General features: G+C 43.3%; 1 protein-coding gene across 6 annotated transcripts in view; it reads right to left on the bottom strand.

The window, feature by feature from the left end:
• Positions 1-5,664: 5,664 nt before the first annotated feature.
• The window catches only part of UNC13B (unc-13 homolog B), a 215,899-nt gene continuing 196,637 nt past the window's right edge, over positions 5,665-24,926 (bottom strand). For 4 of the 6 annotated variants that reach the window (XM_085043297.1, XM_085043295.1, XM_085043298.1 and 1 more), the window contains 7 exons: positions 21,029-21,085; positions 16,549-16,629; positions 16,012-16,159; positions 12,709-12,765; positions 10,079-10,171; positions 8,858-9,017; positions 5,665-7,679 (listed from right to left, as the gene is read on the bottom strand). In XM_085043297.1, coding sequence (XP_084899423.1) covers positions 7,394-7,679; positions 8,858-9,017; positions 10,079-10,171; positions 12,709-12,765; positions 16,012-16,159; positions 16,549-16,629; positions 21,029-21,085 — 882 coding nt within the window. In that variant the 3' untranslated portion in view covers positions 5,665-7,393. The remainder of the gene's footprint in view (positions 7,680-8,857; positions 9,018-10,078; positions 10,172-12,708; positions 12,766-16,011; positions 16,160-16,548; positions 16,630-21,028; positions 21,086-24,926) is intronic. The other 2 variants (XM_085043296.1, XM_085043293.1) reach the window with 1 other exon arrangement.

The following is a 24,926-nucleotide window of genomic DNA, read 5'->3' on the forward strand; positions in this document are numbered from 1 at the left end:
GAATTTGTGGTGAAACAGGAGGAGACTGGAGCTGGTGAAAGGATTGTGAGGTGACATAATAGAAATGGGTAGAGAAACATGAGAAGTCCACAAAGGCAGGGATTGATAACGAGAAGTATTTCTTGAAGCTAGGGGAAAGGGATTCTAGAGAGGCTGTATGTACATTAGGGAAACAAAAAGAAGTTATGCACATGGGACTGGAAATGGAGAGCACTGCTTATGAGCAAAAACCCATCTCTTGTCTGGTGTAGCAGAACAAAGTTTAGTGAAGTTGACAATGTTATCCAAGCACTGGAAGACTTTACTGTGATAAAAACCACTGGTGTAAGAACAAATATTTCTACATTGGACATAAATCTCAGGCAGCAGCTGAGAAGATAAAACACCAGAGAAATGATATACTGAAAAAAATCCTCCAGCATCCAAACTCCTAGTTTAAAAGAGAAGTCTGAGGGATTATCTACCACAATCGCCAGGGAGGGCTCAGACTCACAGTGAATGTTCCACCAAGCTCTAGGGAATACTGCCAGCCTTGTTAGGCTATTGCAGATGTTCACAGAGCCACGTCCAGAGATTTCTCTGGAAGGGAGGAAATGAGAGCATAAGGGCAGAAAAGGAGGAAGATGACAAGTCTGGAGGAAATTCCACGGACAGCCTGACCTAGTCCACTGCCACTACACTGCCTACTCCCTCCCTGATGCTGTCCAGAAACTGAATCCCACATTTCAAGTGCCATCTGCCTGCTCAGTATCTATGCTAGTCACTCCCAGTCTTCTCATCTCCATCCATCAACTTGCTAATCTCTTCCAGGAAGGCTGATAAATCACCCTTCCCACTCCTGCCTGTGGGTCTCTGCTCTCATCCATCACACACCCAGAAACACAACATCCTTTCCCATATGGACCTTTTATCCCCAGCATGTGCACACAAACACACATCATCTCTCTCAGTCCAGCTATCTCACTCCTCCAGCAAAGTTTTCTGATGATGTCAATGACCCAAGCTGGCCACAGCTTTGAAGGTGCTTTCCCAAAGATCAAAAAGTCTCTGAAGTCCAAAACCCAGGCTTGTTTTCTCTCTATTCTTACAGAACTACCTAATATTTTAAGGTATTAGAAGTCTAGAAATAGAAGGATTATCAAAAGGTGTCAAAAAACTATCCACCAGTTCTCATCAGGGTTACTTCTTTCTTTCTCAGGCTGGAATCCCAAGGTGCAGCAACCTCTTGAACTTCCCCTTTTGGGGTCCTACAAAAGGTCTCCATGTCACTGGGAAGGTCTGACAGCATGTCTGCTCCTTCCAGCATCCTGCCAGCATCCTCTGATCAAAAATGAAAGTGTTTTTTGAGCTAGTGACTATTGCTCTTCAGATTAGGAGCAAAGTTATCCTTATTCTTATCTCTTATCCTCAAAAGGCTTCCTCCTGGAAGCTGGTCCACATTTTGAATGCTGTTTTTTCTGGTCCTTGTATTCCTGGTCCTCACAGCTCAGAAATCATCCACTTAAATGGGAAAGGTTCAAAGAACAAAGGTTATCAAAGGTTCGGGGAAAAAGAAACCACGATTCTGCTACCCCAAAGAGCAATGACAAGGGTGGGATAAGATAGAGGTCTACAATATCTTCATTGCCCAGAGGTGGGTGGATAGGACCAGCACTTCAGCATCTCTGTGAAAATATAATGGAGGGTTCCAAATTAATTAGCTGGAATAATGTTCAAAATAAAAGAAGATAGGTCATATTCTAGAAGAACTTGTAAATTCATGGAATTGCTTTTCATGGGCACAGAGGGGTAAGAGAAGGATAGTTTGGAATTTATTGGAGAGAAATCATAGAGTCAGGAACAGCCCTCAAGTTAAAAATCACCAGCACCACAAAGAGCATGAGAAGGAAGCATCATTAAATTTACGATGTTCTTACTCTTCTCTGGACAGCTGCTTGTAACCACTCTTGGAGGCAAGATCTGTGGTCTGAAACCAGTCTGCTGTTCCCACAGACCTCACAGAAAGCTCCTGGGCAAGAACTGTGAGAACCTTGGCAGAATTCACCCACCTGCTTCCAGCATGCAGCTCTCACCTCCCTCCTGTCCTGCTGCAAGTTGGTGTCACTGCATTCTGCAGGTGATTCCTGGATGGACAGCAGGTCACTTAGCACTCCCTGCTGCTTGTCATCTTTGCCACAATGTTCTTGGAACTGTCTTTTCCAAGCCAAGGCACCCCAGGCACACAAGCATGTAGATATTTGTAAAATAAGCATGATATTTATAAATTATTATATATATATGATACTTAGAGTGTATATCCTATATCCAGCTGTTATTCTGAGGAATGTTGAGAGCAAAGACACTAATGTGCACAACACAGTATTGTTGCCATAGGTACAAGCAGAAGCCAGAGTGTTCATAGCTCAGATCTGCAAGGTTTTTCAGTCAGAAAGGAAAATTTCAAAGCATCACCATTACTGTAAACCCAAGAAATGAAGCAATATGGGCAAACAGTTTTAGGCAAATATGTTACAAAGCAGTGCTTGTGGAAACTGATGCTACGATTAAAAAACTCAAAAGCTTAGATGGCAAGAGAAGTGCTAGACTGGTGGATAAGCAATCCCTTCAGCAGAGTTGGGTTCCTGGCTCTGTTGTAAAAGCCAGACCTCTTGCCCTGCCCAGGCCTCTTCCCCAAGGATGCAGACAGCACTTTTTTTCCTCAGAATTGCTCTGTGTTGGTTTCTCTCCTCTGTGCAGCACTTGCTGAACTGATGACAAGCAGGAATTCTGGTGAGTGAGAAACCTGTGAACCACCTGACCAGGTACTGAATTGGGGTTTAAAGTTTTGCTTTGAACTACACACCATGCAGGATATGCCACTGACTTCAGCAACTTCCCCAAGACAAGGCACGGACTTGGAGTTGTACTTGAGTTAGGTGAGTTACTCAAGAATTGCAGAACCATAGAATCATTTAAGTTGGAAAAGACCTTTAATATCATCAAGTCCAACCATTAACACAGCATTGCCAACTCCACCATTAAACCATGTCCCCAAGGGCTAAATCTACACATCTCTTAAATACCTGGAGGGATGTTTGCTCAACCACTTCCCTGGACAGCCTGTTCCAGTGCTTGACAACCCTTTAGGTGATGAAATTTTTTCTTAGTATCCAACCTAAACCTTCCCCGGGGCAACTTGAGGCCATTCTTTTTTATCTTGTTGCTTGTTACCTGCTTGACCTGCAGCTGGCTACACCCTCCTTTCAGGTCACTGTAGAGAGTGATAAGGTCCTCCTTGAGCCTCATCTTCTCCAGAATAAACACCCCCAGCTCCCTCAGCTGCTCCTCACAGAATTTGAGCTCCAGACCCTTCCCAGCTTCACTGCCCTTCTCTGGACTCACTCCTTCACCTCAGTGTCTTTCTCACTGTGAGAGGCTCAAAACTGAACCCAGGGTTTGGGATGTGACCTCACCAGTGCCCAGCACAGGGGGATGGTCACTGCTCTGGTCCTGCTGACCACTCTTGCTGACACATTCTGGATGTCCTTGGCCTTCTTGCCCTCCTGGGCACACTCCAGCTCATGCTCAGCACTGCTGATCAGCACTCCCAGGTCCTTTCCCCCTGGGCAGCTGTCCTGCCTCTCTGCCCCAGCCTGGAGCTGCCTGGAGTTGCTGTGACCCCAGGGCAGGACCAGCACTTGGCCTGGTTGAACCTCACACAGTTGGCCTTGGCCCATGGATACAGCCTGTGCAGATCCCTCTGCAGAGCCTTCCTGCCCTCCAGCAGATCAACACTCCCACCCAGCCTGGGGTTATCTGCAAACTGGCTGAGAGTGCACTTGATCCCCTCATCCAGACCATCCATACAGATATCACACAGGACTGACCCAAACACTGGGCCCTGGGGGACACCATTAGTGACTGGCTGCCAACTGGATGCAGCACCATTCACCACCATTCCCTGGGCTTGGCCATGCAGCCAGTTTTTGCCCAGGAACAGTGCACCCATCCAAGCCATGAGCAGTCACTTTCTCCAGGAGATGCTGTGGGAAACAATGTCAAAGGCTTTGCTGAAATCCAGGCAGACATTCCCAGCCTTTCCCTCATCCACTGCATGGGTCACCTTGTCACAGAAGGAGATCAAGTGGGCCAAGCAGGACCTGCCTTTCATAAAGCCACTCTGCCTGGGCCTGATCCCCTGGTTATCCTGTATGAGTCCATGATGGCACTCAGGATGATCTGCTCCATGACCTTCCATGGCACTGAGGTCAGGCTCCCAGGCCTGTAGTTCCCTGGATCTTTCTTCTGACCCTACTTATAGATGGGCATCATTTTTGCCAACCTGCAGTCAGCTGGAACCTCCCTGGTGAGCCAGGGCTGCTGGTAAATGATAGAAAGTGGTCTGGTGAGCACTTCCACCAGCTGCCCCAGTCCCTTGGGTGGATCCCAGCTGGCACACAGACCTGTGTGCATCCAAGAGGTGCAGCAGGTCACTGACCATTTCCCCTTGGGCCATGGGGGCTTCATTCTGCTCCCCATCCCTGTTTTCCAGATCAGGGAGCTCTGTTCCCCAACAACTGCTCTTACTGTTATAGACTGAGGCAAAGCAGGCATTAAGTACCTCAGGCTTTTCCTCATCCTTTGTCACTATGTTTCCCACCACACCCAATAAAGGACAGAGATTGTCCTTAGTCCTTCTTTTGTCGCTGATGTATTTATAGAAACTGTTTTTTATGGCAGGAGCCAGAGTAAGTTCCAGCTGGGCTTTGGCCCTTTCAGTGTTCTCCCTGCATAATCCCGCAACATCCTTGTAGTCCTCCCAACTTGCCCCTTCTTCCAGAGGTCAGAAAGTTCACTTTCTTCCCCAAGTTCCAGCAAAAGCTCTCTGTTCAGCCAGGCTGGTCTTCTTCCCTGCTGGCTCATCTTTTGGCACATGGAGATGCCCTACTCCCTGTGCCTTGTACCTTTAAGATTTACTTCTTGAAAAAGACCCAACCTTCCCTGATTCCTTTGCCCTTCAGGACTGCCTCTCAAGGGACTCTGTTGCTAGGCATATGTTAACCAAGGAAAAAATGGCATCTCTGATCACAGAAATTCAGAGACCCATGTTATCATGAAATATGAGTCTCTGAGTTATCTGACCTTGTCTGCTGAAAATTGGCAGAATCCCCAAAAAATGAGGAGGGGGAGAAGTTTACTTGACATCAAGAAGGCTTATTCTTTCATCCCTTGTGCATACCATCTAGAGAGTATTAATGTTCATAAGAGGCTCAAAGTTATGAATCAAGTTCAGTATATAATTATTTTTCTTCATCTGATTTCTGCAAAGTACCCAACTGTCCTGTCTGAGTCTTTCCATTCAGCACCTCCAGGAGACTCCCTGAGTGCAAAGGAAATGTGACTCAAAGGCCAGACAGGAGAAAAAAAGTAAGTAAGCAATTCTTTATGCTTTTCCATGATGTCTCAGAGTGTTATCAGAAGCCAAGGACTTCAGGGAAAGATGTCGCAGACGGAGGCACCATGGAGGAGGGGGGAACTGTCTGACTCTCACTCCTTGCTGGGCATCTAAAGCACTAAAGAAATCTACCTATTATACCAGAATAATTTCCAAAGATGCAGCAGTGATTCTGCCCTCCGTGGTTAAGGAAACCCAGTCACAGTTACACTCCAGCAGACAACCCCAAATGCTGCTAAAAGAGTTTATTAAAGACCATACTAACAGTTCTCATAACAATGGCACGTACAATGATTCAAAATCATGACAAATAGCGTGGAGTTTTGAAGAGCATTATTATAACACACCATGGACAAGAAAAAAGCAGATGTGCTGTCTCAGAACTCTACAAGCAGGCCCATGAAATACAGGAGTCACATCATACAGCTATACAAGTGTCAAAGAAAATAGAAAGGAAAAAAAAAAGTCATTCAATATGCAGTCCTTGAATTTATTGACAGTATTACAGTACTTTATGGGCAAGGACTGGCTTGTTCCAGCTGCACTTTCCAGAGCACAAGGGCAGCTGGAAAAGCAAAAATATCCCCAATAAAAACCCTCCAACAAACATGCCTCAGGTGCAATCACCACTCCAGACCACCTTCCTGCTTACAAATTTTCAGTCAGAAATTCTGACCTCCCTGCAATTACTTTGCTCAGGACAGTGTTTTGTTTTTTAAGAAAACAAAAGCAGGATGCTTCTTTAAGACAGTGCAAAAATATTTCAATGGTATTGTCAATGGTGTAATAAGATTAATGACAATCAGCATGGATCAACCACAGCACGGCCAACAGCATCTCCAAGATCAGAAGCAAATGCACGTGCTGCCCCTTGACCAGCACTCCAGAGAGAGGGCTTACAGAGGGGAGGTGTGTTCCTCTCTCCCAGGCAAGCCATTATTTCTGGGTTCATAGTGAGGAATGGTCTTAGCTACTCCAGGGTAATAAAATGCTACAGAAAGCCTGCGATATTAAATTATCCAATCCTCTGTCAAACACTAACAAAAGAATATTGAAGTGGAAAAAGCACACAGCAGCCACATATTCGTCATGGCTCTAACTCTACGATTCTAATGCTGATCCCTTCCCGACCGTGTCGGTCACGGCAGCCCGAGCATGCCTGATGGAGCTGAGCAGCTTACAGCACCCCCACGGCCATCAGGGACTCCCAGCAGCACGTGGGGATTTGTATTCTCCAAGACACACCAGCTAATTACAGCGGCAGGGCAGCTGCAGCCTGCTCCTGGAGCGCTGCCTTTGCAGCGTTTGGCTATGAGATCTCAGCCTGGGCTCGTGCCCCTGGTCTCGCCCGTGCCCACAGCAGCACATCCGTGGACATACATTCATTCGGTGTGCATCTTCAGAGCCATCTGCAACCTCTTTTCTAAGCAGATGTTGAGGTGTCTGTATATCACGTTGGCATAATCTGTGTCAGAAGATCCCCAGGCATCACGTAGATCCAAATCTACGTGAATTCAATGAGACATAACTGTGCTTTGTCAACCCCCCCTAAATCATCTCCTCCCATTTTCCACACAGTTGTGTGTTTGCATCGTGGTGTGATTACGCAGAACCTTTTTAATGCCTGCCAAATTCAGAGGATAAAATCACAGTGCTGCATATCAACAAAACCCAGCAACTCCAGCCTCCAATATAAAATAATTTATATACATAAAGCAGAATTTACATGTTAAATAAGAAGAGATTGTCTCACTCTCTATGGTGTCTTACCCAGCTACTAAAAAATAAATAATTCACATCAGATTGATGGATTTGTTTCCTATACAGCACACGTGCGCTATCGGAGCTGACAAAGACAACATGAAAAAAAACCTTTTGCAATTAATAAAAGAGAATTGTTGAACACTTGCACATATTGGCACAAGGCAGAAGAGAAAAGGGAACATTACACAGCTCAGCTCAGGTGCCTTCCTCTGTGGAGCGGGACTCAGATTTCAGCTTCACAAATTCCTTGGCAACTTCATCATTGGTTCTCTGAGAGAGAATCCTCAGGATTGTGAGTCCAGTCTCATCCATGTGAATCCTGCGCCCGAGGGGGCACCAGCAAGCACAGCTTCCTTTGTCTGCTATGTCTCTGAGCTGCATCACTGCTATCCCCAGTACCCGGTCCTCCCGGGCAAAGCAGTAATCCTTCACACAGACTTGGAGCTCGTAGGCATCAGGGCCATCTTCATTTCCCAGGATGCTGGAAAACACACACAAGTTCGCTTAGAATGTCTGGAGCACAAAGTAACAGTGCCAGCAGCAGACTGGAGGGCTCCTATAAGCCACAGAGAACTCATTTCTGCAGAAAACCCTGGTCAGAAAGAGAGAACTAAAACCTATAGCATGTGGGCATTTTTTCTGATTTACAGCAGATAAAGAAAACCTGGTTACTCAAGAAGAAAAAACAACCCCTTTCAAGTTGCCTTTGCAACTTGTGTGTGTTTGCATGTGTGTTAAACTGTGAAATGAGAGGAGTGGGAAACATTAAAGCCATGCTAATAGATTTTCAACTCAGATGACTTTAAACGTTTCTGCTTCTGCTAAGGGTTGCTTCATTTCAGAATTACTATTTTAATTAGATGAAGTCTTTGTTAAAGATTCAGGACCTTCCATTAATGCAAAAGCTAATGCAAATAAATCCCCAACCCTTCTGATGTTTCTAACATTAAAAGAATAAAAGGAACGAAATCTCTTCACTTAGAGGAAGCCTGCCTTTCCTCACAGAACAAAAAAATTATATGAACAATCTCTCTCCCCCAGATGTTTACAGCCTTTTGCTGGTCAGTTCTGCTCATCCCATTTTTATATGTACAGCTGAGAGAGCACAAGCCGGCAACTCCCTTTGTTAATCCTTCCAAGTAGGAATATGTCCTTGTAATAATGAAAGAAAATGAAATAAGAAGAGATCAATACTTGATGCTGAGAAACACTGCAATTTTAGCAGTGCAACTTACTACCAATTCCAAGGGCTGTATCCTTGGAAACGAGTTCCAAAAGCATGTCCCACAGGTCAAGTTGGGATAAAAATGCACATTAAGATTAAGAAATAAATAAAAACGAACTTTTAGCCTCAACTCTACCAATAAAAAATACAAAGTTCATTAAAATGACAGAGCAGAGTAAAATATGTTCATAGGACCGAGCATTTCAAAAGGTTGCCAAAGGACTTGGCTGGTATAGAACAGACCTAAGCATCCCACCCCCAGCAAAAACTTCCACAATCCAGCTTTTCTGCCAAGACACCAAAGACAGGACCAAGCTACTAGTTCATGTACTCATCTGGACCTAAGCAGGCTGTCTGGGGACACTGGAAAACCCTGTCTGTCCTCTGCATCTGCACTTGCCACACCAGATCCCCAGGATATTTTTCACACTTACAAATGAAAGGTTTCATTGTATTTTGGAGCCCAGTTGTTGCTCTTCGACTTGGTTGTGAACTTCCTCTTCTTGTCACTCTGGTGGGGCCCAATCATGGTGATTTCAACAAATGGACGGAACATGCCAGATGTCTGCCACTTCAGGTCGTTGGCTGCCACAACTGGAAAAGAGAGTCACAACCCAGTTTACAGTAAATACTCATTTGTACTCATTGCTCTGGGCATCTTTCCGCTCTGCCCTCCTTTCAATTTCTTGTTTCTAACTCAAAATGTGACCGTGTCACAACACACATGGACAGGACTTTTTTGTAATGGAAGGATATGTGCTTTTTCGACCCAGTTTAAGTTCTAATGTTTGGGACAGCATGTAACTTCTGCCAGATGGATTGTCAAGAAATAAGCCCAAGAAAACAGGCATTCCTGCAGCTCCAGGCAGGCTGTCCTGACAATTCTGTGCCTACATCACCATTATGTGTGGGGTAAGAAAAAAAAAGGGGCATTTTGGAGGCCAATATTAAGGTCTCTGTTGAAAAGGAGAATGGGATTGCAGGTAAGACAAACAAAGCCCATGAGCTGTGGGTGGTTCCAGGATCCAGTATTATTAGCTTTTAATTCTCATTCTATCTCAGGTCACTGCAGGGAACAGACTGAAGCAGAGGAAATAGCTCTGAAAATCAGCTTTTGCACTTCAGTGTAGATTTAACCAGAAGAAAGGCCTGAAGAACTGTCTCGATAAATCTTTATAGGAAATGAAAAGTAGTTAAGTGTGCTGTGTTCAAGTGAAGAAGATGAAGGAGGAAAAGGAACCCTGGGATGAATCACTGCTTTGGTTATTTTCAGAGTGGCTGTTCAGTGGCCTTCAGGATGGGGGAGAGGAGCCTCTGAACTCTCCCTGGCTCTGTGATCCCCGGGTATAGACTGAGCAGTTTCACAAGATCAGCCTGCCCTGTTCTCTGCAGCACAGACTAAACTGTGGCGCCTGGCGAGAGCCATCATCTGATTTTTGTTTACTTGCATAGATCGCTGCCAATAAACAACCGGGCTGTACACTGCCATGTCACTGGCTGGACAAGCTCATTTGCTGCTCCTCTACGTGTCCCTGATGTGAAACAGAGAAAAACAATTCTGGCCTGAGATTTTATGAGCGAACACAGAAATATCCTGACTGCCAGCTGGAGCTTTGCCCCAGTGAGCCTGAGCAGCAGCATGTGCTTTGCCTTACCTTTCACCGTGACCTTGTGCTCCCCAGTTCCTGGGTGGGTGTACAGGTCGATCTGGATGGACACTTCTCCCACAGGATCATCCACACCAGAGCCTGTTGGAAGAAAATCGACACCCCCCCACCATGCACACATGGATTACTGGTTATTGGCACAAGTATTTATGGCCTCAGGAAGATAATGTGGTGTTTTCACAGCACACCTCCCAGAGCCAGCTTTTCAGTAAGTCACAGTAGTGCAAGATAACATCAGGCTCACATGCCCAACACACATTAACACCAACATTTCCTCCACTCCACCAAAGACTGCATCATATTGAGAGCACCAGTGAGGATTTTAAAAGAATTTAAAAGACCTAATGCTCGGCAGTGGACCTTCACAGGGAGTAAGGACTTTTCAGAGGTTCCTGCCAAGCTACTGTGTGTACATGCAGGCATTCCAGTGGTGGGCATTGGCATTCCTGTCTGCTCAGGGAAGAAGGGAGGACAAAAAACTCAGCAACAACAGAAAGTGGAGGAGAGGACATCACACAACAGAGGAAATTCAGAGGGGAAAAAAAAAAAGGAAGATACAAGTGTTATGGGTTTGCACAGAGCCATAGTGCAGTCTCACTCTCGAAGAACCTTTCTGCATGTTGTACAGCACTTAAAAGTTGTCATCCTGACTGTCTATCTGCTTCCCTTGGGAGGATGATGGGAACTCCTTCTCTATGGTGCATCAAAAATGATGAGAGCAAAGCACTCACAATTTGCATACTTATTTCCCTTAATCAATTAGCCAGGGAGAAAACAAGATGTAGCTTTAGAAGGAAAAGATAACATGTTTTAACAGAGGGAGATCTCATGAACCTTACACATAATATATTATGATTTTTTTTCAAGTTTTTAACTTTTAATCATCATTATCATAATGTAATATGTGGAAATGACATTTTTCTGGGTAATAAGATGTCATGTAAATGACAGAAAATGACTGCTTTGCAAAATGAAAATCAAGTTTTTGATAAGATAGTGAGATTGATTAGACTTTCTCTTTGATAACCTGACCTCAGGTTGACAATTTGCAATTGAGATACCTAGAGGGCAATTGAGTACCTATGAACAGCAGTTATTTTGTCAAATTTGAGGGTAAGACACATTACTAAGTGAAAAAACTGTTTGGAATTCTAGATAAGGAGCTTGAAGAATGCCATTAAACAAACATTTTGATTAGACTAATCCAACAAGTCAACTTTCACAAGAATGGTCTTGCAGGCAGCAAAACCACTATTTTAAAAACCAAGAGGTTGAGAGCTAACCTGCACAATTCTCTGAGGAAAATTACATGCCACATAATTATGGGCAGTCAAAGTCACATTAATATACAAGTAAAAGTATCTGAGCAACCAAAACAGAACCTCAAATTATTACTTCAGGGTAGGTTCTCATTCTTGACCTTAGTACATTAAACAATCTTTAGGCTGTAACAAATATGATCTTGAGTGTACTGTTTCCTCCCCTCTTAGAAGGGCAGTCCTGTTTTTTTCTGAAAAAACAGAAAAAAACAGAGCTTTTTCAGAGCTTTAAAATTGGTAGGCTTAATTATTGACCTGACCCATCTGATGGTGTGTGTGTCTGTCACTTACAGTGTTGGCATTTTCCACAGGAACAGACAGAATTACCAACAGTATGTAATGGCCACATCCACAGAAATATCAGTCACCAAACACTGAGGTCCTCACTTTATTGATCTTTAGTGTAATTAATAGGTTATAAAGGAGATGCTGATGTCTCAGAAGAATGACAGCAGAATCATCCCAGTGCCTTTGAGGAAGACAAAATTTACATTACAGTTTTTTCCTACCTTCATTCTTGTCTTCTCATACAAAAATCCTGTTCTACGAACTGAAATTTTCACAGACAAAAAACCACTTTGAAGATGGTTTATAAACCATATAAAAATATTCTCAGCATGTACAACTGTGCGCATACACATACTTGTACATCTAGTGACAAGCAGATTCAATTCTTGACATGAAAGCCTCACTGGTATTGCAATACTGAAAGGTGAAACTGCAGAACTGAGCTTGTGCAATGGGTTATAGATGTGTTTCACCTGAGATAATAAAAGTACTTTGGACAGCAAAAAATAAATTAAGAGATGAAACACTGCGAGATTTAAAATTTAGGGGTTTCCTGAGCATCCAGACCTTTAGCTAACCCCCTTCCAAGCCAGAGGGTTCAAGCTTGGGTGTAACCTTGAGTGCATATCAGACATTCCCATGTATTACAGTAGCCCTTCTCAGCAGACCACATGCATGCAAATCCAGGACTTGAAACACACATCCCATGGTAGAGGGTAGGGGAACAAGTCTGCAGCATCTCCCAAAACCAGTCCATTTTCAAGGCAACTTTCACATCCCATGAATAAATCTCAAGCTTGGGAACAGGCTCTCAGGCAAGGTACAGACTTGTAAACCACACAACCTTGTGGCTCAGTCTGTGGGATGCAAGCATTCGGTGGAAGTTCACTTCTACGAAGGAACTACAGGGAATAGGACTCTGGAAAAGGTTTCTGAGCATGGGCAAGATGATTTCAAAAGCAAGGCAGTTGGGTAATGTTGTTATGGTAACAACATTAATCTTGAACATACCCTTATCAGGAAGAACGTCCTCATTAGCGGTAAACCTTATACCTTTCCCATCATGCACTGAGACATGAATTGAAAAGGCAAGAAAGCAAGCAGGATAAAGAGAGAAGAGTATGAATTACAACACAATTAGCAATGTCACTTAAACACAAGGTAAATATTCTAGCTCTCAACAGACAAAATATCCTCCTAGATCTTCTGCACCAGGCTTTGGAGAGCAAGGCTGTCTGCAAGTTAAGGCATGGTCTGGGTTAAAACAGAACACAATTTGTGCTGGCATAACTAAACTGCAGCCCTGATCCAAATCTACAGAGCAAACATTTAGCAGCATAGTGAAGCCTGCTCAGTGAAGAAGTGAAAGCAGCAGGCACTTCATAAAGTGGAAGGTGCAACCATTGAACAGAGAAGTAAGACAAGCAAACAGCATTTAAATAATTCTGCATGAGGCCATGTGCTCCCATGGGCTTGTGGGGCTCATGCAAAGGGAAACCTGAGTCTCAGAGCTCTGGTAAGGAGATGTCAGCTGTAAATAGTGGTCCTGTCCTTTCTGTACCTCCAACTTGTGTGCAGCTCTCCAAACTCATCTACCAGCCATGGCTAATGAGAAGTGTAACCAAGTAATATCCTTCTTTAGCCCCAAACTGGGAAAGAGTCACAGAATCACAGAATATGCTGAGTTGGAAGTGACCCACAAGGATCACTGAGTCCAGCTCCTGGGCCTGCACAGCACCACCCCAAGAGTCTCACTGTGTCCCTGAGACCATTGTTCAAACACTTCTTGAGCTCTGTCAGGCTTGGTGCTGTGAGCACTGCCCTGAGGAGCCTGTTCTAGTGCCCAACCACCCTCTGGGTGAAGAACCTTTTCCTGGTATCAAACCTTAAACTCCCTGACACAACTTCAGGCCATTCCCTAGGGTCCTGTCACTGGTCACCACAGAGAAGATACCAGAGTCATGCCTTTCTCTGAGATATTCCAGCACTGGTTCTGCAGATACTAGGTGGCGTAGCTCAAATCTTTTATTCCCCAAACAGGGTCCAAAATTCTCAAGCCTACTAATGTACAAGATGCTGATTTGGAGCAGTGCCCTACCATGCCCAGTACTTGTTCACTACAGTTGCTCAGATTAAGTCACAAAGAAATGTCATCAGTCAGCTATGAGATTTAATTGATGCCTTCATAATGCGTGCATATTATGTCCTAGAGCCAGAGCTTCATTCTTTCTAAGCTTCTTAAAAAATATACAATACCCCTGCACCAACTTCTATGGCAGCCTTGTATACTCCTACTTCTCAGACATAATGATAATGTCCCTTTTTATTTGTGTTTGTGCTAAATAGTTGTTCTCAGTGAAGTTTTGCAGTCAAATCATGCATTGCATGAAGCTGTTTTCTCGTATCAGCTTTAAATATGTCACTTTGTGACTTCAATGGAGCACTTTCTTTCTCTAATTTTAAGTACTCCTGACTGTAGCATGGACTGTAAAACATCAGTGCTGTGCACTCCCCTCATCATGACAATATAACAGTATCCACATAAAAAACTAGCTTCAATTCATGGTTTGAATATATTTTGGAAAATATGTGTTGGAACAGCAAAGATTGTAAGCACTAAGTGTGCACTCAACTTCCCCGTTAAAAAGTGGTTTGTGTAAGCAATGGCAGCAGCCAGGTTCCCGGAGTCCCTAGTGGATGTAGCAGTTTTTGACCTGTCTGGCCACTGGATGTCATTGTTGCTCTGCTGGGACACAGCTACAGGACCATTCTCTCAAATGGCCTCATTCTCTCAAAGGTACTGGTTTTTTATTTAATTCCAGTGTTTTAATGCAGTATGTTTCAACATAAGGGAGACGAGACTGTGCTGCTAAAGGCAGGGATCACAAAATCACGGAGCCATCACAGTTGGAAGAGACCTTCAATGTCATCTAGTCCAACTGTCAACTCAGCACCATCAAAATCATCTCTAAACTGTGTCCCCAAATGCCACATCCAGAGACAGTGACTCCACCACCTCCCTGGGCAACTTATTCCAATGTCTAGCCACCTTCTCCATGAAAAAAAAAATTCTAATATCTCACCTGAACCTCCCCTGGAACAACTTCAGGCCATTTCCTCTTGTCCTTTCACTTGAGACGTGGCAGGAAAGACCAACTTATACCTTACTACAATCTCCTTTCAGGTAGTTTCAGGTCCCCTCTGAGCCTGCTTTTCTGATGATTCAGCTCCCAAAAACTACACTAAGCTTTTTTCTTTAGAAACAAACCTTGTTTTGATCATGAAATCTCTGAACTCTCTACACTGCTAGGGGAATGCCACCATCAAACAGCTTCATTTGCTCACAAGGGAAAGTATGTCAGCTAGGGAGTGCTTTACCCTTGATCCTGGGGCTCAGTGTGATGGCATGAGTTGGTATAATCTGTGGGATGAAGTAGCTTAATGGCAAGGCTTTTAATTAATCAACCTGAAAACTTAAAAATACTAGTTTTGGTTTACACCCTATCCCTAATAGCATCTGGCTCCTCTTAGTGGGAATAGTGAGATTCATAGTCAGCTAGTGAATGTCCTTGACTAGAGACCAAATTATTCTGTACAATAATGGGGGGATGTTCACATGAAAGCAATGAAATTAGCTGTCTACCCCTCCAAATTCAACGAAACAGCACCACTAACCCATAAAGCTCCTCAGACAGTCACCAAACACTTTGGTGACCCATCCCAGCAGCATATTAATATTTTGTAGTGATCTGTAATCACCTTGCTCCCACATACCCTATACTGGCTGCAGACAAAACAGTGCTTTTGTTGCTCTCCTGAGAGACTCTTCCCTTTACAGGCAGCCTGTAGCTCTATGACTCATCACACTGCTGTCACTCAGCCTTAGTCAGGGCCACACAGACTGTGACAGCTGCTGGCCTGTGACACAGGCACTGACTGGTTTTTGCAGTGGTGTCTTGCTGAAATGGTGCCTCACACCACCATGCAAGTCTCAGTACAGTAACTTCAAATTTCACTTAAGCCACCCACCCACATTAGTTCATGAAACGTGACTGTTAAGTGAGGATTGCAGAGAAAAAAAGACCACAAACACCCCAGGCCTTATGTTTCACATATTTCTGCTCTCTCAAAATGTAGTCATGGAGTGGGAAATAACCCCTTTCGCTCCTTCCCAGTTTCAAAAGCTCTGAACTGTCACGCTTTCAGAAATGTTACTGCCAAAAGCACTCTACAAACTGGCAGTACAAGGGAGAGAAATTATGAACAGAGCCAAGAGCTCCACTGAATTCTGCCAACAGCACAAAAGAGTCTTACCCTGAGCTGTCTGAGATTGGACAAAGGTTTTGATGAGAGTGTCCGTGGTCTGAGTGTAGAGGGAGAGAGCATATCGAAGTGACTGGAGGTCTGGACTCTTGTCCAAGAAGGTTTTCTTCAGACCATTGCCACCAGCATGGAAATATTGCTAAGAGTAAAAAGAAAATGGAAACATAGCAAGAATTGCAACCAGTAACCAACCTGTATGTGTAACTGTGTGTACAGAGAAGGAACAGCTGCAAAAATTCACAAAACAGCTTCTGTACTGGAAATCTAGTTCTTAGACCAGCTGATACCAACTGCTCACAGCATTCCTCTTCCAAAGCACTTAAATATGAATATGCTGACTCCCAGCACACCAGTCACCTGAACCTATTCAGGTGTACCCAAACATGGCTGTATTCACTTGGAGCCTTTATCACTGTGACAGCAGGGACAGACTCCTGCCATCTCCTGAATCAGGATGGGCACTATCCTCCCAAAGAGGATTTGGGGATGGAGTAAGGGAACAGCAAAGGCAGAAATGGAATCACTTACTTTGATTGTATCCAATGCCAGGTCCAGGACAGCACACTGCTTCGGAGTGAGGCTCCTGGTTTCTTCTCTCACCATATGATCCTGCAAACAACCATTGTATTTGACATGAGCATGCTGGCAGAGGCTAAAGGAAAATGAGTCCCCAGTATCACCACTTTCTCTGGATTCATGCTGTATCTATGTGGTGACAGCATTAATTCAGCTGTTCAAGGAATGTTTAATGGAGTGTCTCAGAGTCATTTATTACAGCTTAACTTCAAAATAAACTCATTTTCTCTCTTTCTTGCAGGCACAGAAGACATAAATAAGGAAAGAATTGGACAAAGGTAAGTGACAATTTAAAATCACAAGAAAACCCAAACAGAAGTCTGCCTGCCACCACTGTCATTCTAGAGCAGCCATAACAAAACTCTCCAAATACCACTTAAATCAAGGAATTCTGAGAACTAGATATTAGTCAAAGTTGTTACATGTAGTTTGCGGATTTTTTGAACTCTTCCAGTTATAAAGTTCACTAATTCATTCTGTCATTTGTGTAGAAGAAGAAAAACAAAAGAAAATAGGTTTGCTAAAAGAAGACATTGTTCCCATCGAGAGCCACCAACTCTAATAGCAAAAAGCCAGGAATCACTTGGGAAAGAATTCCCTTTCCTGCAGTGGAAGCACATTCCTGTTAGACTGCAGCTGACTACAAGGTTGTGCCATCCTTTGGCATTTCACTAAGCTCTTTCTCTCTAATGCTTAGTCTGGGTCTCAGGGGAAAACAGCATATTTTACAAAGTCAAAGCTTTGCACAAACCGGGCTGCTGGAAGGTCAGACCAGTTGACTTCAGGTTGGCTTCCGAAGTATTAATAAAAAAGATGCAGACAAATCAGGCAAAGGCTATTTATCCCTACTTTAAACGTGTCATAGCCTCCCTAGATACTTTCCAGGAGACACATCTGCTAACTTGCCTCTCTGTAAAGCACAACTAGTGTGTGGGATCATGTGCATGTTTCATAGGGACAGACCTGCTGGCTATCCTGCAGCTTGCTGATTCTTCACACTGCCTGGTGCTGTCCCCATTCATTTTCCATCACAATCCATCTCCTGCCTGAAGGATTCCTGCTCTAGACAGGGCTCTCTGCAGTCTAGGGGCAGCACAAGGCATTTGCCACACTTCTCCCAGACAGCTAACTATCAACTTTACACAGTGCAGCCTTGAACTGCACAGAAGATGCCTCTCAAGTTGTCAGTTTCTCAGACAAGTTCACAAACTGCTTTCTTGAAGAGTAAGAGATGTGCCTCGACACACCTCTTCCCTCACACAGGATGTCCCTGGTCTGGGGATCTGTGTGCAGGGTGTGCACAGTACTTGGTGAGCTGCAGTGTGTCTTCTGTTGTGATATGCTGTCCTGAGGGGAGCAATAATTCTCCTGCCTCTTCTTTGTGAGCTGGGGGTAATTCAATTGAGGATGATGTGGCCTCACACTTCAGTACACAGAGTCTTCAGCACAGAGAGGGTAAAGCGTTCTTTTCTCTGCCTGGCAGTCAGATTAAGTTAAAAATCAGCCAGAGCCCAAGGCCACATTCATGGGAGAGGCCAATTTAATCACAGTAGCTGTGTTCCCAAGGCAGAAAAACTTTCACATCTGCTAAAATGACTTTCTAGGCCTGCCTGCCAGATTGCCCAAACTGCCACAGTAACCAGGTGGTCAGCACTTTGCTCTCAAACACCTACAGAGCTCATTCAGCCCCGTTGAGCGGTCACTCCGCCCGTGCCCATGCTGTCAATGCACAGCAACACATCACTGCTTTCTCTGAGCTTCCCAGTGTCATTTTCTTCAACACATTATGTAAAAATAACCCAGAGACTGGACTGGTAATACTTGCACCTACTCAGAGAAAAGCCCACGACTGTCATTCCTGTGTATACCTGCCCTCCGCAAATCCCACACTGTTCATATAAAGAGCTGTGCACTGTGCTACCTTGCACTTCCCAGACTGCCACCCAGGAGCAAGAAACAAATATTTACATCAAATAATTATGCAAGTTCAAGCAGAAGAAGTGAAAAAAACCAAAACCAACAAACAACCCCAGACAACCCAACAAACTTTTCCTGATCTCTCAGACTCATCCTTGTATTCTCTGCAGGTATTCTTAGAAGAAACTCTGCAGTCAGAGCCTGGCTGTTTGCTCTGGGGGCAGCACAAGGTAGAGGAGGCAGCTGCTCCCTGCACCAGTTGCTGGCTATTAAGCAAACTGAGCAGAAAGAGTTTGATAATAAGTGGGAGGCAGATATGTGGCACCAAGGAGCCAGGTTTATGGTTGCTTTCTGAGCATTTTAAAATACACTGTGAAATTGATTTGTCATCAGGATGAGAGCCTGTGCTTGTCAGGTCTGTCAGTCTGAGTTTTCAGCTGAGTTATCTGATTCACTAGGGCTCTGTTCTCCCTGTTCTATTTAAGACCAATAAAGCTTAAAATCCATCCCATAAGTTTCCCAGGCTTTTAGTGGAACTGCAAAGTGCAGAGGAGAGGGGCTCTGAAGAGCCATGTTAGCTTGTATGTGCCTGCAAAAACAAAAGAACAAAAACCATAATATCCATGATGCTTACATGGACCCAAACAATTTACACTATTGTAACACTCCTATTCTTCTGGAAATTTTTGGACACAATGTCATTTTCCTTCTGGTCTCCAAAATTCAGGTGCTTTCACACTTGAGCGTGACTCTCTTGCCACATATAAAATCCTGTGTACCTGTACTACTGCAGTTCTATATGTGGATATGCAAATAAAGACTTGAACACACACCAGGGCTTGCCTGATTTGCATGATTATGTGCATTTCTAAAAATGCAGTCCAGACTCACCAAAGTTAAACTTTACAGTAACTGAACTGCAGACGCACCACTGCTGAGGGATGGCCTTCACCTGACCAGTGCAAATGGAAACCAGCAAAGCTCCCAACCCATTCCTGGCAAAAGGTGCCCTGTGTATGCTTAGAAATTCCAGTAATGAGAAAACATGGAACAAGTAGACAATAAAAGTGAATGTCAGTGGCCATGCCCAAGAATGCAACCAAACCACAGGAACTCACAGCTTGTCCTTGTGACCTGGGGGAAGAAACAGCAAATTCAGAGCTCTGCCTTCAGATACCAGGAGTACATGTGAAAAGGCAGGGATGGCTCCTCTTCACATTTTGATGCTGTGGTTCAGCTGCCACTCTCCCAGGCTGGCTACAAAGCTCGTTTCTCCCCATTTATCCCATGGAAGCAATACACAGCATTGTAGGTGCAGGAAGCAGGGAAGGAAATGCAATCCTCAGGAGCCACCATGTCACCAGGGATGACAGCCTGACTGTGGGAGTGCATAAGGCCATCACTCAGCACAAGTGACAGCTCTTCCCCTGGGGAGCCATACTTGGAAGTTTATGCTAGGTGACTATTAACTGATATGTAACAGCTTCAAAATGTTGCTGGAGTAGAGTGTGCAGGGCTAATGACACACCTGCATGCCCTGATCATTTGCTAAGACTGCTAATAAGCACTGCCTTAAATGAGTTGTGTACTGGCCAGATAAATGTATGGAAAATGTATCTGCTGGGCAAGGTAAATAGGTGTGTGAAGACAGCTGTTTTGAGTGTGCAAGACAAACTGCAGGAAGGGACAAATGCATTTTGAAATTGCACTAATCACTTAGAAAAATGTTCTTTGCACTGGGAAGATTTCCCTGACCATCTTCCAAGACAGAGTTCAGGTCCAGCTCCACCTCCCTTGCAGTAGACTGTGCACTGTGCCACTGCAGATTTACCTCCTCCTCTTGCACAATACCTGTCTTGTAGCACAAGTCCAACCACAGCACAGTGCAATCTGAGTGCTGTAAGGCATCACTATTTTCATACCAGTCCTGTCGTGATCAGTGAATTAGTGCTTGATTCGCTTATGATGAGGTGGTGTGCACTTCATAATGCTCATGTCATGCACTGTCACGTCATGCACTGTCAAAACACATCAACAGAGCCTTCATGCTAAATGCCAGCTTGCCTGTGAAGGGAGCCCACGCAGAAGGAATTTACAGACACAGGCTCTCTTCCATAAGCAACAGTTATTTTTGTAACAGTCCATGTAATTCATCCACAGCTAGCTCAAGCATCCTTCCAACCATTAGGGACTCCCTTTTATAAATGGGGATATGGAGGAGCTGGCCAGATATTGAGAAATCTACTTTTATTTCATTTTAAATCAATGTACCAGACTGATTGCTGTGTATACAGAAGAGAAAAACTACTTTGATGATTAAACCCACAGTAAGATTTAATGTTAAGCACGATGCTAATGTTAGTAGAATGCGTTTAAAGCACATTTAATGCATTTAAAGGCATTTCTCTACAACTACATTCAGCAACAAACCACTGGACGCACAAGACATGCTATACACTACTACACTTCCATGCTTACACACAGGGACATTAACACAAGCCATGCAGGACAATACCTTCAACTTTGACAAGTGTCCCAGTTCCTTAGCAGCACTGAAAATCAACTGTGTGCCCTATGGTTGCAGAAGTTAGAAAAGAAAGGAGGGAGGAAAAAAGGGTTATAAACAAGCTTCACAGATTTTTCCTTTGACCAAATCAAGTCAGTTCACAGCAACTTTTTACATAACCACCCCAAGGCCAGTCACAATTGCACTCCCTGCCAGTTTATTACCTAGTACAGACCCTGGCATTTCTGTGGATACCACATCAAGAGCTATTTCAGAGCACAATGTCATGCTAACCAGTTCACTGTTGCTTACAGCAGCCACTCACTTATACAGGATGAACCTTCAAATGGATTGCACAGGCTTGGGCTGAAGGCCATCTCCAAACACTCCTTTAGATTTCACGTCTAAATACACATGAAGACAGCAAAGACTTGCCAAAGCAAAAGATCACACAGCTGATGAGAATCCCTGTATAGAGGCAGGGCTCAGTCATCAGGATGGGTGTAAGAACAGCTCAGATCAGAAACAAAACTGGACCTCAGCTGTTCAGGGGTAAGAGATTGCTGAAGTCTAGTGAATCTGTAGTATCATCACCTTCAAATGGCCTAGAGCTTGGCCAGTGACTCTTCTTCCCCCACTGTGCCTCACTGAAGCTGTATAACCAATGAAGAAACATAAAGGGCAGATGAAACCCAGTGACAGGAAATCTTGCTTCAAGTCACTTCACCACTCTCACTGAAAAAAATGTCTTCCTTCTATCTAGCCTAAATCTACCCTCATCTGGTTTAAAAGCATTCTTGCTACATGATACCTATGTACTGGTTGGTTATTTACACATTTGGAAAACAAATGTTAACACATAAAATGTATTTCAACTAGATCAGGTTGCTCAGAGCCCCATCTAATCTGGCCTTGGATGTTTCTAGGGACGGGGCATCCTGTATGAGGACTTTTGGTTTCACAAGCTAAAGGTCTCCAGTAAAGCAAATTCAGTTTTCCTTCCCTCCCCTTCACTATCCATTCTTAGCTTAACACTCTTCAACTCTCCCACTTAACCACAGCAGCCATGAGCACTCCCTACCCCCAAATACCTCAAACTGTAATGAAACAAGATGTAGACCCAGAATTATTATACTGCCCTTTGCCCCTACCTATGCCATGCAGCTTTCCTTTGCTACCTTCCCTGGTTCATTGCCTTTTAGGTCAGTATTCCTTGGAATGGGAACAGAGGGACTTAAAAAGACCCTGGGAACTGGCTACTACTGCAAAGATCACAGCTGAAATAATTTGTTTTTCTTTATAATTAAAATAAACATCAGCCTCTCTAAAAGTTTCCCCTCAGCAAAAAGTGTCTTTATACCTGTTGCTTGGGGAAGCAGAAAAAAATCAGGCAGTTTATAGATACAGCACTACAAAACCCAAGACCTGCTCTAGGGAAACTAGACACCCTCTGCCCATTAAAACAGCAGTCCAGAACTGAATTTTTAAGGTGAGGGGGCTTTTTCTTCTGTTTTTCCAGCTTTGAAAATTTCTTCAAGCTGAAAGACAGTGACCTGAAACCACAGATGACCTCTTGATTTGCTCTACTTGTAACCACCAGATAACCCTCACTGTTTCTCAGGTTTTTATGTTTGTTGAATGCAAACTGACACAGAATGAACATTATTGATTTTGTAGCTAAACAGAAACTCTTGATAAATGATTAAATTCACAACTTTTGGCAGGAGGGGAAAGTGCAGGCAGGCACAATGAATCCACAAAGGAAACCTGCTGAAATAAGACTGGGAGCTTGACTTGCTGTCAGTATCCAATGGGTTGTGTTAAAGAGCACAGCTCTCTAATCTGAAAGAGCATGGATTTCCATGTATTTCCAAGGAGGGTTGAACATGACTGCACACCAGCAGCAACACAGGGATTATGTGGGCCATGCCAAATAACTCACCAGAATACCAGGTTTCACCAACACTCTGCTACCCAATGACATTCCTGCTGTTCTGTACAATTTGCCACGAAATTTTGTTAACTTATGGATCTTAAAATCTAAGTTTTTTGAACCTGTTGACCAAGCAGGAAACAAAGACCAGAACGTTTTTATATCCTGAATTTTGAAAAGGGGAGTAGCCCCAAGCACAGTAACATCAACATTTCTTAACTCAGTATTTTCAGCATTCACTGGACACCTTTTTAGTATACATTTGAACAACAACATTAACCAGCCCAGGCACGTAGTCTCCCTGCCTCAGGCATCTAAGGAGAGCAGTTCAGTAACACTGAGCAATACCCAGTGACTGGATACGCTTCATGGAACAGAGCTGCTCAGATAAGTCCCAGCTCTTGCACGCTCCGAAAATCTTCATCAATCAGTGACAATCTCTGTCAATGCATCTGCAAGGAGAAATTATTTTGCTGTGTGTGGCAGGACAGACACCCCCCCCCTTCTCTCTCTCCCTGATTGCTAGCCGAGATCGATGGTCTAAATAGCTGCTGATTCTTATAACTACCAGCATAAAACCAACTCCCAATGAGTGTTTCCCCTATAACAAATCTGGTTTTGCTGAGAGCAAAACTCTTATTTCCTCGCAAAGCGCTCTGCACTGCCCCCGTCCGACAGCAGTGAAAATAGCGACGTGTTTGCAACTACAGGCCAAAAGGGGGAATAACAATTCTCAAAACCACATATTTATTATTGCTTAAATCGTGTTAATTTCATTGCTCTATTAACTTTAAATGTTTAAGTATACTTTCACCAGATAAAAGCTAGGTGTACCTGAATGAAAAAGACAAGCTACTCAAGCAACAAGAGAAGAATCTCTTCAAGCAGCAAGAAAAAGCTGTTTACTACCTACACAGCTAAAGAAATGAATTAAACCTCCTAAACTCCTGCAAGCAAAGAAGCCAGCTCCAGACAAAGAAACCATACTGGACTGCATAGTAACTAATGAGTTTACTGTAACTAAAATATTCATTGTAATATTGTTTGCATTTTTCTCATGCTTACAAGTTATTATTTACAGTAATGCATTATGGCTAATCAGCCATCTCAACAAAATTGTAACAAAACCCTAATAATTTTTAAAGCCTCTGTATATACAGATGTCTAAAGAACACCAAAAGTAGCTTCACACCAAAAAATGAAGTTACCTAAATGTAACTGTAAAATTATAGTAAAAATCTATTTCAAGTGTCATTCATATCTCAACATAGCTAAGACAAGCATGTTAACCACACACTAGTGTGCCTATTCCAAACAATATAAAACACTACTAGCTTGTAAAAATAAAGCTAAAAGAATTTTCTAATATTAATGTTCATTAATAATATATAAATTGTATACCAAAAATTTGCAAAAATTAGAACCAACAAAAATATATAGATCAAATGATGACCATCTTCTCTAAAAAGAAAAGCCTCAAAAAGAAAACCTTATTTAGTACTATTGGAGTACTAAATGATTCAATGATCTTATTATTTCAAATAATGTTTTTGTGTATATATATACATCTTATCTAATTTCTGCAAGTATTACCTTAGTATATCTATAACTCTGATTGTCACAGTGAGAAAAATTTCATCCTAAAATATAATTCAAATTACAGAATCAATTTTGATTCTTCCAAAATAAAATATAAATTCCCAAATGGAATTATCTTCCAAATAAATAAAACAAATAATTTTCATTACATCTTTAACTCCCCTGAGACAATCAAATCAATTAATATGTGTATGTGTATTCCTTTGAAATGTTGTAAAATTGTCTAACATTTAACATGTTAAGCAAAACAGGTGAAACACTGAAGAAGAAGACTGAACTAAAAGAATCGCCAACCATTAACTACTCTTCTTCGTTCCTGATCTGCATCACATCCTCCTATGATTCAAGGAGTGGAAATAATCTACCCTACATGAA

This window comes from Lichenostomus cassidix, chromosome Z (assembly GCF_008360975.1).
Source record: "Lichenostomus cassidix isolate B80296 chromosome Z, HeHo_3.0, whole genome shotgun sequence".
In the NCBI taxonomy this organism is placed as follows: Eukaryota; Metazoa; Chordata; class Aves; order Passeriformes; family Meliphagidae; genus Lichenostomus; species Lichenostomus cassidix.